The 19,298-nt window shown below is 43.8% G+C and overlaps 3 protein-coding genes across 3 annotated transcripts in view; 2 read left to right on the top strand and 1 right to left on the bottom strand.

Annotated features, from left to right (window-relative positions):
* The window catches only part of TSPEAR (thrombospondin type laminin G domain and EAR repeats), a 180,463-nt gene that overhangs the window by 40,079 nt on the left and 121,086 nt on the right, over nucleotides 1-19,298 (top strand). The window lies entirely within an intron of this gene.
* LOC136173777 (keratin-associated protein 12-1-like) lies at nucleotides 2,228-2,614 on the top strand. Its single transcript, XM_065943690.1, has 2 exons — nucleotides 2,228-2,305; nucleotides 2,423-2,614. The coding sequence occupies exons 1-2, from the start codon at nucleotides 2,228-2,230 to the stop codon at nucleotides 2,612-2,614; spliced, it is 270 nt and encodes an 89-aa protein (XP_065799762.1).
* Nucleotides 7,715-8,725, bottom strand: LOC136173090 (keratin-associated protein 10-8-like). The gene is made up of 2 exons (XM_065942376.1): nucleotides 8,384-8,725; nucleotides 7,715-8,260 (listed from the first exon to the last, which is right to left on the bottom strand). Exons 1-2 carry the CDS (start codon nucleotides 8,723-8,725, stop codon nucleotides 7,715-7,717), a joined length of 888 nt encoding a protein of 295 aa, XP_065798448.1.

Genomic DNA, 19,298 nt, shown 5'->3' with positions numbered 1-19,298 from the left:
CTGCCTGTCTTGGCAGCTTTTATACCCAGGTTGTGGGCGTCCCAGCAACATAGAAGCACAACTGTTGACTTCCTTGTGGTTGTTGCCACTGTGTTTCCCCAACATCTTATTATCCTGGGGCACGCTTTTCTGGGCTGTTCTCCTCCATAAATTAATTTGGCTTTGAGGCCAGTTCCTCCCTCTAAACAGGATATTCTAGTTTGCCTTTCCATGGGGTTCATGGTGTTTCTCCAGACTATCATTGTGCATGGGGCACCCCCAGATTGACTAAAAGTACTGTATCCTTTTACTCCTTTTAATCTCATGCTGTCAGTGAAGACGACTTTGAGGCCATCGTATATTTTGAGCTTTTACTTTGCATGTGAAAGTGAAAGTGAAGTTGCTCAGTCATGTCTGACTCTTTGTGACCCCATGGACTGTAGCCTACCAGGCTTCTCAGTCCATGGAATTTTTCAGGTAAGGGTACTGGGGTGGGTTGCCATTTCCTTCTCCAGGGGATCTTCCCAACCCAGGGATCGAACCTGGGTCTCCTGCGTTGCAGGCAGATGCTTTACTGTCTGAGCCACCAGGGAAGCCCTCGAGCTTTTTTATTTTGCATGGGAAAACACTGAAGCAGGAGCCTGCAGACTTCAGTCTCGGGGAAAATCTGTTTTGTTGCCTGTGTATCAATGAGGTTCTTTGGGGCATAGCCACACACATGCATTTAGTGTGTCTAAGGCTGCTTTTCCCTACAATGTTGGGTTGCTATGAGCTAAACCATGTAGCTACAAAGCTTGAGATGCTTACTTTCTGCCTTTACAGAAAGTCTGTCAGCTCCTGCCTTATTGTAATCATGCAAGAACCGATTTGCTCAGGCAGCAGATTATTCTGTGTGCTGGGGTACAGACGTCCAGCTTCATGAGCCCTCCAGGGCAATGGATAAATGAGTGAATGAAAAATCAATGCATTCTGGGAGGTGGGGGCTGAGGCCCAGAAAGGAAAGCAGGTTCAGTGGAGAAGAAGTGAGTGCTGGTGGGTGATCTGGGGGCCTCTGGGAGGAGGTGATGCTGAGCTGACAGTGGGTACAGTGAAAGGTCAGGGGTGGGGGTGCTCTAGGCAGAGGCAGCAAGGAGCAGGTGTGAGGACCTTGCTGCAGAAACAGAAATGTTCCAGGAGCAGTGGGAAATCCCACAGTGTGGGGTGCCAGAGAGCCAGTGTAGGGAGACAGTCTCAGATCAAAGAGCCTGAGGACCAGTCAGCACAACCTGGGCTATGGAAGAAGAAAGTCAGTGAGCTTGAAGACATGTCAGTAGAAAGTATCCGATCTGAAGAAGAGGGACAAAGAAATAAAAAAAATGAAGAGGGTTTTTGAGACCATATCAGAAAGGCTAACATGCAAGTACTTTCAACCTCATCAGGAGAAAAGAATGACACCGAAGTCTAAGGATATTTTGAAGAAATAAGGGACAACCCCCCCCCCCAAATCTGATTAGGAAAATTCTAATTTACAGATCCAAGAATCATTTACCACATCTAAATCCCACTCCGTTAGGAGCAATGTAAAGACCACAGATTGCAGAGTGAGACCGAGCAGCTTCAGAGCTTCTCTATTCGCAGGGGTGGGACCTGCATGCATTACAGGACCTTCCAGGTCTTCCTGACTGGATCTGTGTTGCCAGCCCCTTGAATGGTGGCAGGGTTGATAACTGATCAGTTATGAGACACTCCATGTAAAATGCTTAGCTCAGCCCTGGCATGAACTGAAACCCTGTTGTTAGCGATTATGGCAATAACGTGGCCACAGCCCCCAGTGAGGAGCCTGACCCCGAGGGAGAACCTTCTGGATGACAAATCAAATGGGGTACTGGTGCAGTGAGTGTGACTGTGCTTGTGTGGACAGATGACAGGGTGGTTAAACTGGAGAGGACCTTGAAAATCATGAGGGGACCCAGTCCTGGCCTGACGGTCCTTCCCCATCCAACCCAGGCTCTGATTCCAGAAATCCCAGGGCCACTGGGTCACTGTCAGCCTCCAGCTGAGGGAGCATCATGAACTGAGTCACCGCCGCCAGAAGCTCCAGGAAGAGACCCTTGCGGGGAGGAGGAGGAAAAACAGCAGGCAGCCATGAGGAAGACATCCAGTGCCTCATTGCCAGGACGCCACGGCCTGGGTATAAAGGACACCCTGGGGAGGGAGCCTCCAGACCAGCCCCGTCCTCCACTCCGATCCCTCCCAGCCCCAAACCACCATGTGTGACACCAGCTGCCCTGCGGGCTGCCAGCCGGCCTGCTGTGTGCCCAGCTCCTGCCAGCCGGCCTGCCCTGCTGTCTGCTGCCCCGCTTTGGGCTGCGGGAGCCCCTGCGGTGCCCGCCGTGTGGCTCTGCTGTGCCAACCTGCCGGCGGGTGCCCATCCCCATGCTGCCCAGTGGCCTCCTACTGCGAGCCCAGCCCCTGCCAGGCGTCCTGCTGTGTGCCCGTGAGCTGCCAGCCAGCAGTGTGTGTCCCTGTGAGCTGCAGGCCCGTGTGTGTCCTCGTGAGCTGCCAACCCACCGTGTGTGTGGCCCCTGCCTGCCAGCCCTCCCGCCCTGCCCTCATCTGCAGGCCCCTCCCCTGTGGAACCCCTCCCTGCTGCTGACAGATCGCCCAGAAAATCGATGCTCTGCTATTGATCGCGAAAGGCCTCTCCTTGTCTAATTAACAGGATTCCATCCACACATCTCAGTGCTGAATCGGTGACAGGCCTACATCCCATAGAGGCGGGACATCCACCTTACTTTTCTTATCCATGAAAGCTTAGCGATCTATAAAAAATAAATCTCTGAGCCTCAATGCTGGCTTTTTTGTGATTTTCCCCTAAGCCTTGTCTCCTTGCCATTTGCTGTCCTGGACAAGCCGAGGCCAGCATGGAACTCCTGTCCTGGGGTGGGGGTTCTTCTGAGAAAGCCATGCCCCTGTGACATTGAGGTGGGGGGCACTCTGTGGGGAGGGGCGGCCCAGGCCGCTGAATCCAAAGGGCCATTCTCCCAGCGTCTCCATTGAGAAGCTTGATCCTGGGCTCTTTAAGGAAAGAGTAATGGGGCGGCGGTAGGCAGAGCCTAACTTGCAGCTGCCTGCAATTTCCCAGAGGGCTTTCCAGGAATAAGGTTCACTGAAAGCTTCACTGAAGGCTGGACCAGGAGTCAGGGTGGCAGAGGAGCAGATGTAAGCTCAAGAAAAGAGTTTCCTACAAGTCAGAGCCACCCTGAACAGAAGCCACCTGGCTACTGTCCTGGCTTCCAGCACTGAAAGGCTGGAAGGCAGCAGGTGGAAGCGGGCACCAGCCGTGTGTCCGTCAGCAGGGGAAGTGTTAGTCGCTCAGTCGTGGCTGACGCTTTGCAACCCTATGGACTGAAGCCCACTAGCCTCCTCTGTCCATGGGATTCTGCAGGCAAGAGTACTGGAGTGAGCTACCATGCCCTCCTCCAGGGGATCTTCCTGACCCAGACTGAACCTGAGTCTCCTGCATCACAGGCAGATTCTGTCACTGCTTCTACTTTTTCCCTATCTATTTGCATGGAAGTGACAGGACCGAATGCCATGATCTTAGTTTTTTGAATGTTGAGTTTTAAGCCAGCTTTTTCACTGTCCTTTTTCACCTTCATCAAGAGGCTCTATAGTTCCTCTTCACTTTCTGCAATTAGACTGGTATTGTATGCAAATCTGAGGTTGTTGATATTTCTCCTGGCAATCTTGATTCCAGCTTGTGATTCATCCAGCCAGGCATTCCACATGATGTACTCTGCATATAAGTTACATAAACAGGGTGACAATATACAGCCTTGTGGTATTTCTTGCCCAATTTTGAACCAGTCAGGTGTTCCATGTTGGGTTCTAACTATTACTTCTTAATCTGCATACAGGTTTCTCAGGAGGCAGGTAAGGTGGTCTGATCATCTCTAAGAATTTTCCACAGTTTGTGGTGAACTACACAATCAAAGGCTTTAGCATAGTCAATGAAGCAGAAGTAGATGTTTTTCTGGAATTCCCTTGTTTTCTCTATGATCCAGTGAATGTTAGCAGTTTGGCCTCTGGTTCCTCTGCCTTTTCTAAATCTACCTTGTACATCTGGAAGCTCTTGTTCAGGTACTGCTGAAGCCTAGCTTGAAGGATTTTGAGCATAACCTTACTAGCATGTGAAATGAGTGCAATTGTACAGTGGTTTGAGCATTTTTTGGCATCCTACAATATGTCAGTTTTTGAGATTGACTTTTTTCAATCCACACAACTCCCTTGAGATCCACTCAGGCTGTGGTGTGTGTCAATAATTTGCTCCTTTTTACTGCAGAGTAAGACTCCAAGGTGTATAGTTTTCTCAGTTTGCTAACCATTCACCTGTCAATGGGCAGGTGGGTTATGGAAAGGTTTTTAACTATAAATCCAATTTCTCTGATGGATATAGGGCTATTCAGTTTATATATTTCTTCTTGAGTGATTTTTGATAGTTTGTGTCTTCTAAGTAATTAATCTGTTTCACTTAGTTTGTTAAATTTACGGGCATAAAGTGACTCATAATGTTCCCTTATTACACTTCCAATGTCTGTAGGATTTCTAGTGATGTCACATTTCTCATTCTTGATATTGGTGATTAGTATCTTCTCTGTTTGGCTTGCTAGTCAGTATGGATAAAGATTATTCGATTTTATTCATTTTCACAAGGAAACAGCTTTTGGCTTATTTGATTTTCTCTTTTATTTTTCTGTTTCCCATTCCATTTATTTTCTACTCTGATCTTTGGTTTTGGTTTTCTTTTTTCAATTTAATTTGCCTTCTAGTTTCTCAAGGCAGAAGCCGAGGTCGTTTATTTGAGAGTTTTCTTCTTCTCAGACAAGGACATTCAGTGCTACAAATGTCCCACTCAGCATCGCTTTAGCAACATCCCACGAATTTTGATATGTGGTATTTTCACTTTTATACATGTCAAAATATGTCCTGATTTCCTTTTTTCTACATTTCCTGATTTATGTTTTATTTAGAAGTTTATTTCATTTCTAAGTAGTTGGGGATTTTACAAGATTTTTCTGTTCCTGGGTTTCTAATTTAATCCCAACGTGGTCAGAAAATACCTGTTTTGTGATTCATATATTTTCAGATTTACAGAGACTTGCTTTTATAGCCCCCTTATAGTCTATCTTAACAAATGTGAACTTTCTTGATACATGTTTTGCTTAGATTGAAAATGAAAGGTTTTTCTGTTTGGGGGTGGAGTATTTTTTCAATGTCAAATAGTTCACTGGTTAATATGTTTATGTTCAGTTACTAAGTCATGTCTGACTCTGAAATCCCATGGACTGTAGACCACCAGTCTCCTCTGTCCATGGGGTTTCCCAGGCAAGAATATTGGAGTGTTTTGCCATTTCTTTCTCCAGGGGATCTTCCTGACCCAGGGATTGAACCCATGTCTACCTGTGTCTCCTGCATTGCAGGCAGATTCTTCACTACTGAGCCAGTCAATAGTCTATATCCTTCCTGACCTTCTGTCTCCGTGTTTTATAAGTTATTGAGAGAGGATTATTGAAATCTCAAGCTGTAAGAGCAGATTTGTCTGTTTCTCACTGCAGGTCGATCAGTGTTTGCTTCATACATTTTGAAGGTCTACTGTTAGGTGCATCAGTATTTAGGAATGAGTGACTGTTTTATCTTTATGAAAGGATCCTCTCCATCCCTGGCAATAGGTTTTGATCTGGAAGCTATATTTTATGGTATTGATAAAACTTCCCCAACTTTCTTTTGATTAATGTTAACATGATATATCTCTTTCCAACTTTTTATCTTTAACTCATTTTTATTTTGTATTTAAAGTGCATTTCTCATAGTCAGCATAAAGTTAGGTCACTTCAGTCAACCAGTCTCCATCTTAATTGGAACATGCAGACAACCTATGTTTAGTGTGATAATGCTATTTGTTCCATACTCTTCCTCCCCTTTTCCTCATTTTATGCTTTCTTTTTGGATTAATCGATTCTGTTTGTGATTTCATATTGTTTCCTTTGTTGGCTTATTAGCACAAGTCTTTGTGTTGTATCTTAGTGCACTCAGATCTTTCCAGCAGCCAGGAAAAGGTGATGTCCACAAGAAATGAGTAGATGAATTCATTATGGATTTAGACTGAGATACATGCATATTGAGGTGAAAATTTTGCCAAAATTCCTCAGAATAGATTGAAGTAATTTAAAGGCAAACAGAGACTGGTGTGGGGTTTCAGTGGTGACTCAGTGGTAAAGACTTCATCTGCAGTGCAGGAGACACAGAAGACATGGGTTTGATCCCTGGGTCAGAAACATCCCCTGGAAGGAGGGCATGGCAACCCACTCCAGTATTCTTGCCTGGAGAATCCCATGGATAGAGGAGCCTGTCAGGCCACAGTCTATGGGGTTGCAAAGAGTTGGACATGACTGAAATGACTGAGCACACTTGTATGCAAAGGCTGGTGTGAATTTTTCATGTAAGGTGTTGCTCTGGCACTGGGCCATAGCTTAATCACTCATTCCTCCACCCCGCCCTCCCCCTCCTTCTGTCTCCCTCCCTCCCTCCCCTCTTTGTGCACTAGAATGAGGCTGCAGGAGTCCTTTCGGGTTCTCCAAGAAGCCAATGCCAGCATAGGATAGACTCACTAGAAGTTTATTTTGGGGATGCCTGTGGGAAGAGTAAGAGGGGGAGCAGAATGGGGAAGGGCCTTGACATGCCCAGGTTGACCAGACTCCTCTGCGTGGGGAGCAGGAAGGAAGGAGGGCCTGGTGGGCAGCACCTTGGCCCTCCCCACAGCTCTAATGCCTCAGCAGATGGATGTACAGTTGGAGCACGAGGCCTGTGTCCTGCTGTCCCAATCGTATGCTGGGAGCAGTCTGGCATGGATGCTGGGGTCAAAGCAACGGTGGCAGCTGGGACCCCATGGTGGGTTCTTGTGTGGGGATCTGCGTGGAGCCTTCAGGATGGACACAGTACGCCTTTGATAAGCAGCATTCAGAGCTGAAAACACTATTCACTGTCCTCGGGACCTCACCGGGGCGGGAGGGCTCCAAGTGTCACAGGAGAGAGGCAGAATGTGGCTGGGCTGCAGAGCGGCAGGCCTTCAAGGCCTCATGATTGACCTCGGGGTGTTTGGCCACTCCTCGGCTTTGTCGGGGAGGCCTGGACAGAGCAACCTCGGCCTGAAGCACAGGGTGGCCACGCCCTGTCTTGCCAGGTCCCAACTCCGGGGCCTTCCTGGTTCTCTTCTCCCAGGAAGGGGCATGGGAGGTTCTATTTGGAGTTCTGAGGGTGGCGTGCGCCTCTCCCCAGAGCTCCTGCCACCACCACACTCAGATCAGGAGAGGACACGGGATGAGGAACCGTGTGGAGTGAAGAAGCGGCGTTTATCAGGCTAGGCGGGCAGGTCCTGTGGAGGAGAGTCTGGGAACAGAGGGGGCGGGGCCTGGAGGGGGCGGGGCTGCGATGAGGGGCGGGGCCCAGAGAACCAGACCTCCCGTGATGACTCAGCCTGGGCTTAGGCTCTAGGATGACCTTGGCCGCAACTGCTGAGAAAACCCTGGAGGATGAGGAGTCCTTGTCATTCCTGGTGACACAGAGGAGTCAGCCCGTGGGTGTCCTTTCTGGGGTTAAAATCCTGGGGGAGGTTAAGGGCTGATATCTTTGAGCTGAGCCTCTCTGTTGAGGGACCCTGGAGCCTGTCTGGCCCTGAGGGAACATGCCAGCTAAGTCAGCAGCAGGGCTCCGGGGCCAAGGCAGGGACACAACAGTTGGGGCGGGAGCATGCGGGCCGGCAAAGCAGGGACACGGAGGAGGCCGGGCGGCAGCAGCTGGGCTGGCAGGAGGAGGCAGGCACGCAGCAGGCAGGGCGGCACACGGGCCGGCAAAGCAGGGACACGGAGGAGGCTGGGCGGCAGCAGCTGGGCTGGCAGGAGGAGGCGGGCACGCAGCAGGCGGGGCGGCACACGGGGCGGCAGAGGAGGGACACAGAGGAGGAGGGTCTGCAGCAGGAGGAAGGGGCTGAGCAGGGGGAGGCCTCACAGCAGACGGGCCTGCAGCAGACAGGCGTGCAGCAGACGGGCCTGCAGCAGACGGGCTCACAGCAGGCCTGCTGGCAGGGGGAGGAGGTGCAGCAGGAGGGCTGGCAGCTAGACTGCTGGCAGCATGAAGAGGTTGAGCAGGGGGAGGCCTCACAGCACACGGGCCTGCAGCAGACAGGCCTGCAACAGACAGGAGTGCAGCAGACGGGCCTGCAGCAGACAGGCTCACAACAGGCCTGCTGGCAGGGGGAGGAGGTGCAGCAGGAGGGCTGGCAGCTAGACTGCTGGCAGCATGAGGAGGTAGAACAGGGGGAGGCTTCATAGCACACAGGTGTGCAACAGACAGGTGTGCAGCAGACGGGCTCACAGCAGACGGGCTCACAGCAGGCCTGCTGGCAGGGGGAGAAGGTGCAGCAGGAGGACTGGCAGCTAGACTGCTGGCAGCCCAAGGCCAGGCAGGAGCTGCTGCAGGCCGGCTGGCAACAGGGGCTGGACTCGCAGCTCACTGGGGCACAGAGGAGGGTCAGGCAGGGGGCCGGGGTGCAGCAGCTGGGGGCACAGCAGGGGGGCTCACAGCAGCTCTCTGGACAGTCGTCCACCTGCCAGGAGGAGTCGGTGCAGGAGTCATAGGACCCGGGCAGGCAGATCCGGCTGCTGTAGCTCAGGTCGCTGGAGGAAGCAGACAGGTTGGAGAAGGCCATGGTGGAGCTGGAGGAGGTGTGTGTGTGTGTGAGTATGTGTGTGTATGAGGGACTCAGAACAGTGGCTTATATACCCCTCCTGGGCGTGTGTGTTGTCCCAACAGAGGCTTCCGTGCCCGCTCTTCCTGGTTGGCATGGGGCCCTGTGAGGACTCTCATTAGGGTCAGCCCCACTGTCATGAGATGTCCTTGGTCAGCTCATAAAACTTGGGGTCACTGCTGGCAGGGTACCGGATGGTGGCCTGAGACTGGCTCTGCAGGACACCTGGAGGCACCCTGCAGCCTTCCCGTGGCTGACCCCTCAGCCTCTCCCAGGCAGGTCATATGCGTGGGCACCTTTTGAGAGCTCCAGGCCCATGAGAACATGCACCGTGTGGGTCCAGTCTGTGTGTAGGGCCTCACCTGGTTTAGCTGACCTGGCCTGTGATTAGGGAGAAGAGGACAGAGGTATCCGTTTGGGGGAAAAGGCAGCGGGAGAGGACAGTGCCTTATTGGCGGGCTCTGTGAACTTCTGTGGTCCCCATGTCAGCAAGGAGGATGGGGCCTGAGAACAGAAGAGGATCTTCCCTCCCCTATGTAGGAGATGGACTGCTCCAGTGATGCCGGGGCTCCCTGGCGCGTTAGGATGACCAGATCCAAGGACTGAACCTTGAGTGCTAAACCACTTCCTCTAGAGCCCATGGTCAGTTGTCCTGAGAGGCAGGTCTTGGATCAGGATTTAATCATGAGACAGGCGTGGATGAAGGTGGTGTGGAGAAGCTGGAGAACAATCTGTCATTGATGTAATTTCAATAAAAATCCAAAGGGAATCTTTTTTGTGTACAAATCGAGAATATTGAACTGCCAGAAAATATTTGTAATTTGCATGATGGATGAAAAGTTAATATGAACATTTTAAAGTGATTAAACTAAAACAATATAAGATATAAAATATTGAACAAAATTAAAAACATTTGTTTTCAATAATCATATGAAAAACTACTTGATGTCAACAGTGAAAGTTTCCCGAATTAAAACATAAATGTCCCATCTGTAAGATGAACCAAGATTTACAAAGCTAAACATTTCCAGTGCTGCTGCATGTGGGGGCTCACTCTTAAACAGCCATGCTTTTTTCACATAATATGAAACTTATTATTTCTTCCATTTTGAAGTGTACAATTCAGTGACATTTAGTACAGTCACATGTGCAGCCATGACCACCACCCAGTTCTAGAACATTTTCATCACTCCAAAAGGATATCCTGTACTATTAAGCAGTCCCTTCCAGCCCTTGTCAGTCACTAATCTGCTTTCTTTCGCTACGGTTTTGCCTGTTCTGCACATTTTGTGTAAATGGAATCATACAATATGCACCTTTTGCATTGACTTTTTTCACTCAGCATGTTTTCAGGGTTCATCCACATTGTAGTATGTGTCAGTGCTTCATTCCTTTTAGGGATAATATTCCATTATATGGATAGACCTCAATGTATTTATCCATTCATCAGTTGATGAACATTTCGGTCATTTCCACCTTTTGGTTAATGTGACTAATGCTGCTTTGAACATTTTGTATAAGTTTTTTTTTTTTTCCAATTATTTTTATTAGTTGGAGGCTAATTACTTCACAACATTGCAATGGGTTTTGTCATACATTGACATGAATCAGCCATGGATTTACATGTATTCCCCATCCCGATCCCCCCTCCCACCTCCCCCCCCCCCACCCGATTCCCCTGGGTCCTCCCAGTGCACCTGGCCCGAGCACCTGTCTCATGCATCCCGCCTGGGCCTGTATTCTGTTTCACCATAGATAATTTTGTATAAGTTTTTGATTGAACATTGCTTTTTAACTTCTTGGGTGTATACCTCGGAGTGAAATTTCTGGGTCATATGGTGACTCTGTGTTTAACATTTAGAGGTACTGCCTGGCAGGTTTTCACTCAGGGGCAACACTTTACATTCCTACTAGTGGTTTCCACATACTTGCCAACACTTGTTATTTTCTGTTTTTCTCTTTAAACTGTATCCTCCTTAGTGAGTTGGAAGTGGCATCTCCTTTTGATTTTGATTTGCATTTCTCTGATGACCACTGACACTGGACTTCCTTCCATGTGCTTGTTGGCTGTTGGTTGTTCTTTTATCTTCTTTGGAGAGGTGTCCATCAAAGTGCTTTGAAAGAAAGAAAGAAAAGAAAGTGAAGTCTCTCAGTCATGGTCGACTCTTTGTGACCCCATGGACTGTAGCCCACCAGGCTCCTCTGTCCATGGAATTTTTCAGGCAAGAGTACTGGAGTGGGTTGCCATTTCCTTTTCCAGGGGATCTTCCTAACCCAGGGACCATTTTTAATTGGGTTGTCTGTCTTTTTGTTGTTGAGTTGTAGTTCTTTGTTTTCTGAATATTAAACCCTTATCAGAATTATGATTTGCAAATATTTCCTTCCATTCTGTGGACTGCCTTTTCACTTTCTTGATGTTGTCCATCAATATACAAAGCTTTTTAATTTTTATGAAGTTGAATTTTTTTTTTTATTTGTTGCTTGTGCTTTTGGTGTCATATCTAAGAAACTGTTGCCAAATCTAAGGTCATGTCGATTTATCTTTATGTTCTCTTCTAAAAGTTGTAGTTTTAGCTCTTATAATTAGATCTTTGAGGCATTTTGAGTTACTTTTTGTATATGGTGTATGATAGGGTTCAACTTCATTCTTTTGCTTGTAACTATTAGTTGTCCCAGCACCATTTATTGAAGAGACTATTCTTTCCCCATTGAATGGTCTTGATAATCTTGTTGAAAATCAGCAGACCATAGATGTATGGTTTTATTTCTTGACTCTCAGTTTTATTCCATTGATCTATTATGTCTATCCTCGTGTCAGTACCACTATTTAGAAGACTATAGCTCTGTACTGTTTTATTTCTTTCTTTCTAATTTGGGTATCTTTTACTTCTTTTTCTTTCCTAATTTCTCTGACTAGAACTTCCAGGACAGCATTGACTAGAAGTGGTGAAAGTGGACATCATTGTCTTTTTCCTGATTGTAGGGAAAAGTTTTCAGTATTTTACCACTGAGCATGTTGATAACTGTGGGTTTTTCAAAATGACCTCTGTTACACAGTTGAGGAAATTCTCTGTACTCTTAGTTTTCTGAGTGTTTCTATCTTGAAAGAGTGTTTTCTATTTTCTTTCATTTTTTTTCTTGACACTTTAAAATTTATTAAAATTAAAAGTTTATTTGTGCATACCAATAGATGTTACAAAAAATTTTAAAAAATAAGCCCACTTGCTGAGAGAGAAGCCATTTAAAATACATACAACCTTTACATAATTAGCATGCAGCATACTTAAAGCACTCCTACAAATCAACATAATAAACAGTCCTATTCCCATAGCAAATAATGTAAACAGACAATTCACAGAAGAAACATGAAACATTTTTTCTTTTGTCCAATAAACAAAAGAAAACATGCTCATATTCACTGGTAGTCAGAGGAACATAAAAGAAAATAACTCATTATCAGATTGGCAACAACAACAACAAAATTTAAGTATCTCTCAATACCAAATGCTGGCCAGGATGGAAAGCATCAGGAGCATCCAGGCTGCAGGTAGTATAAATTGTTAAAAACTACTTTAGAAGGAAATTTGGTATCATCTAGTAAAGTTAAAAATGCTCATTACTACAACTCATGAATTTCAATTCTAGTTTTACAAACTAGGAAAACTGCCACAGAAGATACAAGAAAACATGTATGACCATAATCATTTTATCATTGTTCACTCAAATTGTTTATATAAACTTACTTCACTTGAAAAGTTTAATTCTACATATTCCAGTGTAACAACTGAATCAAATTCACTAAGATAAAATTTTCACTTTTGAACTATGCCATCCCCTTTAAAGTGCAGTAAGAGACTTTAGTTATGAAACGTGCAAGATAAAAAGTGAATTATATGTACTTCAGATTAGGATTAGTAAAATTTTAAATTGCAGCTGGTACTTCTGAGTTAGTCTTCCAATAATAAAGTTTTACAAAATTGTTGTCATTAGATTGTTAATGGAAAACAAATTGAGTAAAGACACTAAATTTTCCAGCTAATTTTTTAAAAGAAATCTTAATTATATAAAAATATATATTTAGTCCTTTTATTTTGAGTTCATGGGAGACAGAATCTTTGTTTCAATTGTTTTTATTGCTAAAAGCTAGTTGAATTTCATATGAAAATAAATAGTTATTGAGAACAATCAATCCAATTATTATCTTTTTTTTTTTTTTTAGTTGAAGGCTAATTACTTTACAATATTGTAGTGGTTTTTGCCATACATTGACATGAATCAGCCATGGATTTACATGTGTTCCCCATCCCGATCCCCCCTCCCACCTCCCTCTCAATCCCATCCCTCTGGGTCTTCCCAATGCACCAGCCCTGAGCACCCGTCTCATGCATCCAACCTGGGCTGGTGATCTGTTTCACCCTTGATAGTATACTTGTTTCAATGCTATTCTCTCAGAACATCCCACCCTCGCCTACTCCCACAGAGTCTCAAAGTCTGTTCTGTACATCTGTGTCTCTTTTTCTGTTTTGCATATAGGGTTATCATTACCATCTTTTTAAATTCCATATATATGCATTAGTATACTGTATTGGTCTTTATCTTTCTGGCTTACTTCACTCTGTATAATGGGCTCCAGTTTCATCCACCTCATTAGAACTGTTTCAAATGAGTTCTTCTTAATGTCTGAGTAATATTCCATTGTGTATATGTACCACAGCTTCCTTATCCATTCATCTGCTGATGGGCATCTAGGTTGCTTCCATGTCCTGGCAATTATAAACAGTGCTGCGATGAATATTGGGGTGCACTTGTCTCTTTCAGATGTATTTTCCTCGATGTGTATGCTCAGGAGTGGGATTGCTGGGTCATATGGCAGTTCTATTTCCAGTTTTTTAAGGAATCTCCACCCTTATAGTCAGGAATAAGACAAGGGTGTCCATTCTCACCACTACTATTCAACATAGTTTTGGAAGTGTTGGCCACAGCAATCAGAGCAGGGAAAGAAATAAAAGGAATTCAGATAGGAAAAGAAGAAGTGAAACTCTCACTTTTTGCAGATGACATGATTCTCTACATAGAAAACCCTAAAGACTCTCCAGAAGATTACTAGAGCTAATGAACAAATACAATAATGTTGCAGGATATAAAATTAACACACAGAAATCCCTTGCATTCCTATACACTAACAATGAGAAAACAGAAAGAGAAATTAAGGAAACAATACCATTCACTATTGCAACAAAAAGAATAAAATACTTAGGAGTATATCTACCTAAAGAAACAAAAGACCTATCTGTAGAAAACTATAAAACACTGATGAAAGAAATCAAAGAGGGCACAAATAGATGGAGAAATATACCATGTTCATGGATTGGAAGAATCAATATTGTGAAAATGGCTATACTACCCAAAGCAATCTATAGATTCAATGCAATCCCTATCAAGCTACCAACGGTATTTTTCACAGAACTAGAACAAATAATTTCACAATTTGTATGGAAATACAAAAAACCTCGAATAGCCAAAGCAATCTTGAGAAAGAAGAATGGAACTGGAGAAATCAACCTGCCTGACTTCAGGCTCTACTACAAAGCCACAGTCATCAAGACAGTATGGTACTGGCACAAAGACAGAAACATAGATCAATGGAACAGAATAGAAAGCCCAGAGATAAATCCATGAACCTATGGACACCTTATCTTCGACAAAGGAGGCAAGGATATACAATGGAAAAAAGACAACCTCTTTAACAAGTGGTGCTGGGAAAACTGGTAAACCACTTGTAAAGGAATGACACTAGAACACCTTCTAACACCATACACAAAAATAAACTCAAAATGGATTAAAGATCTAAATGTAAGACCAGAAACTATAAAACTCCTAGAGGAGAACATAGGCAAAACACTCTCCAACATAAATCACAGCAGGATCCTCTATGACCCACCTCCCAGAATATTGGAAATAAAAGCAAAAATAAACAAATGGGACCTAATTAACCTTAAAAGCTTTTGCACAACAAAGGAAACTATAAGCAAGATGAAAAGACAGCCTTCAGAATGGGAGAAAATAATAGCAAATGAAGCAACAGACAAAGGATTAATCTCAAAAATATACAAGCAACTCCTGTAGCTCAATTCCAGAAAAATAAATGACCCAATCAAAAAAGGGGTCAAAGATCTAAACAGACATTTCTCCAAAGAAGACATACAGATGGCTAACAAATACATGAAAAGATGCTCAACATCACTCATTATCAGAGAAATGCAAACCAAAACCACAACGAGGTACCACTACATGCCAGTCAGAATAGCTGCTATCCAAAAGTCTACAAGCAATAAATGCTGGAGAGGGTGTGGAGAAAAGTGAACCCTCTTACACTGTTGGTAGGAATGTTGTCTATTTTCAAATTCTTCTCCTGTATCAATTGAGATGATCATGTGGGGTCCCCCCCCCTTTATTTTATTAATGTGGTGCATTACATGACTGGTTTTCACATGGTGAATCACTCTCGCATTCTTTGGATAAATCCCATTTAGTTGTGGTGTACATCCACAATGTGGATATCCTTTTAATATGCTGCTGGATTTATTTGATTGTATTTTGCTGAGGATTTAAAAAATCTGTATCTATAAGGAATTTCAGTCTGTAGTTTTCTTTTTTCCTTTTCTTAGTCTTTGTGTGGCTTTGATATCAGGATGGTTTTGACCTCATAGAATCAGTTAGAAAGTGGTTAGAAAGTGTTCCCATATCTTCTGTTTTGGAAAGAGTCGAGAAAGATTGGTAGTGATTGTTCTATAAATGTTTAGTAGAATTCAGCATTGAGGTGGTCCTGGGCTTTTCCTTTTAGTGAGGTTTTCGATTACTGATTTAATCTTGTTATTTGATTTATGTCTTGCCTATTTCTTTTTGAGTCAGTTCACTCACTTTAGAGCCAAAGATACAATAGACTGAAAGTGAAAGGATGGGGATATTTTCATGAAAATAATAACCAAGAGAGAGATGGATAGCAATCATAAAATTAGACAAAATAAACTTTGAGTCAAAAATTGTAGTAAGGGGCAAATAAGGAAATTAAATATTGATAAAAATGTTACTATATCAAGAAGATATAACAATTATAAGCCTATATGCTCCTAACAGTAGACTTAAACTATATAAAGTGAAAATCGACAGAATGAAGAGAGAATTAGCATTTTTAAAAAAATAATGTTATTTCCATTACTAAACAGTGAAATTGAACAACTAGATCAAAGTTCAGTAATGAAATAGAGGCCTTGAAGGACACTATAAACCAGCCAGACTAGCATTCATACAAAACACTCAACAATAGGGTACACATTGTTTTTTCAGGTGCACTTGGGACATTCTCCAGATTAGACTGTGTGTTAAGCCATAAGACAAATCTCAATAAATTTTAAAAGATTGAAATCATACAGAATATCTTCTCTGACCACAATAGAAAGAAACTAGAAATCAATTAACAAAAGGAAAACTGGAAAATTCACAAATAAGTGGAAATAAAAACAGTACAGTCTTAAACAACCAATGGTTTAAGAAAGAATCAAAAGGTAAGTTAGCAAATACTTTTCAAGTGAATGTAAATGAAAACACAGCAAGCCAATACTTACAGGATACAGCAAAAACAATGCTAAGGGGAAAATTTATACCTGTTAACAATTGCATTAAAAAAGAAGAAAAATCTCAGATTAAGAATCTAACTTCACACTTCAAGGAACTAGAAGAAGAAGAACAAACTAAACCCTTAGGTAGCAGAAGGAAGGAAATAAAGATTAGAACTCAGATAAAAGAATAGAAACTGGAAAAATAGAGATAGTCAATGAATCTAAAAGTTAGTTCTTTGAAAAGAGCAGCACCATCAACAAACATTTAGCTAGATGGACTAAGAAAAAAGGAAAAGTCTCAAGTTACTACAATCAGATATAAAAATGGGGACATCACTACTGATATTTCATAAACAAAAAGGATTATATGGGAGCACTGTGGACAACTATTGATGAAAAGTTAGATAACCTAGAAAAATGGAAATCTCATAAACACAAACTACCGAAATGGACAATTTTCCTGATGTTCTTGATTTCTTTATATTGTTTCAAGTTACTGTTTGGTGCCCTTTTATCTCAATCTCAATTATCATATCTTGTAGGGCATGTCTAATAACTATGGGCTCTTTCAGTTTTTATTTACCTGGAATGTCTTAATTTCTCTCTCGTTTTTGAGGTGTAGTTTTGCTGGATGTAGACTTCTTGGTGGGCAGTTTTTTCTTTCAGCACTTTAAAAGTCATCCTCTGCATCTAGTCAAAGTTTCTAATAATAAATTGGGTGTTAATTCTTTTCTTGCTGCTTGTAAGATCCTATCATTGTCTTTGAATAATTTACCTGGAACATGTTTCAGTGTGTGATTCTTTGAGTTTATTCTACTTGGAGATCATTGAGCTTCTTGGACATGTAGATTTGCATGTTTCCTCAAATGTGGGGAGTTTTTGGCCATTATTTCTTCAAACAATTTTTTCTGCTCCTTTCTCTTCTCTCTTCCTGGGCCTCCTGGTAAGTGTATGCTGGTACACTCGATGCTGTCCCACAGGTCTCTTGAGTTCTCTTCATTTATCTTCATTCTTTTCTCCCATCTGCTTCTCAAGCTGGAGTCTTTCAACTGACTTATTTTCACATTTACTAATTCTTCTGCCTCCTCAAATGTGCTATTGAGCCCCTTCAGTGAAATCTTCATTTCAGTTTTTATACATTTCAACAAAATTCTTTTTGGTACTTTTTAAAAAATGTAATTTCTGTCTCTATATTGCTGTTCTATTTCGTGAGACTTAACCTTTGTTCATGGTTTCCTTGAACTACTTGGGTACATTAAGAGTTGATTTAAGACTTTTCTAGTAATTTCAATTCCTGGGCTTCTTCAGGGACATTTTCTACTAATTGCTTTTCTTTCTTCTTCTTCTTCTTCTTTTTTTTTTTTTTTTTTTTTTTTGAGTGCCAATGAGCCATACTTTTTCTTTACATACTGCACAAATTTTTATGGAAATGGGGGATCTTGAATATGATAGTGCAATAATTCTGAACATCAGGTTTTCCTCCCTTCCTGTAGTTTGTGGTTGCTGATTGTTGTGACTTGTTGTTTTGTTTGATGACTCTTCTGAACTTGTTTTGGAATGACTGTACCCTTTCTCGTGTTCCATTAGCTTAGTGGTCAGGTAGTGGTTTGACAGAAAGTTCCTGAAACATTGGAGCCAAAAATATTTTTTCCACTCTGTGTAGTTGTACTCTGTTTGTGAGTCAGGGGATGCTTTCAGACCTCAGCCGGGCAGTTTACGACTCTGCCTTCACCTCCACTTCCTGCTTGCTCAGGCCTGGAGGTGGGGCCAGAGGTGAGTGCAAAGGGCCCTCTCAGGTGCTGTCCGAGCTTGCGTCCCCTCATGAGAATGCTCAGGCTCTTCTTGCCCTCAGGAGGCTGTGGTAGATCCGAAAGTCCCGTTCCACAAAGCATCTCACTTCCCAGATCTTTGTCTTAGGCTCTTTGGGGTATCTTGTTTGTCACAACTGGTATTTTCCCCCTGGCATAGCAGCCAGTTGATTTGACAAACACGTCCATGCAGTCACCTCTCCGCCTCCAGAGAGTTCTGAGTTATGAGAAATGAAGGCAAGTCCTTAGTGTGAGTCCTTCCAGAAGCCACCAACAGGTTAAAGCAGACAGCCACACTTCTTTCAGAATTAGGTCTGCTTGCTCCCTTTAGCACCAGGAACCTCACCAGCACACAGGCTGCTGTCTTCAAGATTGCTGCTGAGCTGGGGAACAGGGGTGGGGGAGTGGAGTGGTGGTGTGGTGGGGTGAGGCTCTGCTAAAATGCCACCAAGTTCTCCTACCTGCCTCAGTTGCCTTTTTCTTGGTGGAGCCTTTTCCTGGTTGTTGTAAAACTTTTACCATTTCCAAAGTTCAGCTGTGGCTTATGCTGAGAGTTTTGCCCATTTCTTTGGTGTTTCTGTGGGGAGTGAGCCCTTCGAGTTCTCTAGTTCCTGTCTTTCCTGACATCACTCTTAGTGGGCACAGTTTTGAAAAGTCCCTTTTAGGGTATTTGTCAATATCATCCAGAATCTAAAATGGGCAAACACTTTGATGGGGCAATCCCATGTCTGGGAATTTAAGCACCGTGTTCACTAGTGCCACAGGTATATGCTGAGGACTCTTCTAGTGGTGATGTTTATAATAGTCAGAAGTAGGGAGACTTTGAGGCTTCCCAGGTGGCACAGTGGTAAAGAATCAACCTGCCAATGCAGGAAATGCAAGATATATAGGTTTGGCCCCTGGGTTGGGAAGATCCCCTGGAGTAGGAAATGGCAACCCAGTCCAGTATTCTTGCCTGGAAAATTCCATGGACAGAGGAGTCTGGTGGGCTACAGTCCATGGGGCCACAAAGAGTCGGACATGACTGAGTGAGCACACACAGGGAGACTTTAAGTGTGTGTCCACCTAGGGCTAATAAATCAATAATGGTGGACCCACACTTTGGGA

The sequence above is a fragment of the Muntiacus reevesi genome, chromosome 8, assembly GCF_963930625.1.
Source record: "Muntiacus reevesi chromosome 8, mMunRee1.1, whole genome shotgun sequence".
In the NCBI taxonomy this organism is placed as follows: domain Eukaryota; kingdom Metazoa; phylum Chordata; class Mammalia; order Artiodactyla; family Cervidae; genus Muntiacus; species Muntiacus reevesi.
This window is presented reverse-complemented; position numbering and strand designations above follow the sequence as displayed.

Bases quoted from the DNA above. Each gene is read 5' to 3' on its own strand.
- LOC136173777 (XM_065943690.1), top strand. From the start codon at position 2,228: ATGTGTGACACCAGCTGCCCTGCGGGCTGCCAGCCGGCCTGCTGTGTG. The intron at 2,306-2,422 runs GTCTGCTGCCCC...TCCTACTGCGAG, and splicing joins GCCAGCCGGCCTGCCCTGCT to CCCAGCCCCTGCCAGGCGTC.
- LOC136173090 (XM_065942376.1), bottom strand. From the start codon at position 8,725: ATGGCCTTCTCCAACCTGTCTGCTTCCTCCAGCGACCTGAGCTACAGC. The intron at 8,261-8,383 runs GTCTGCTGCACA...CCCTGCCAGCAG, and splicing joins AGCCCGTCTGCTGTGAGCCC to GCCTGTTGTGAGCCTGTCTG.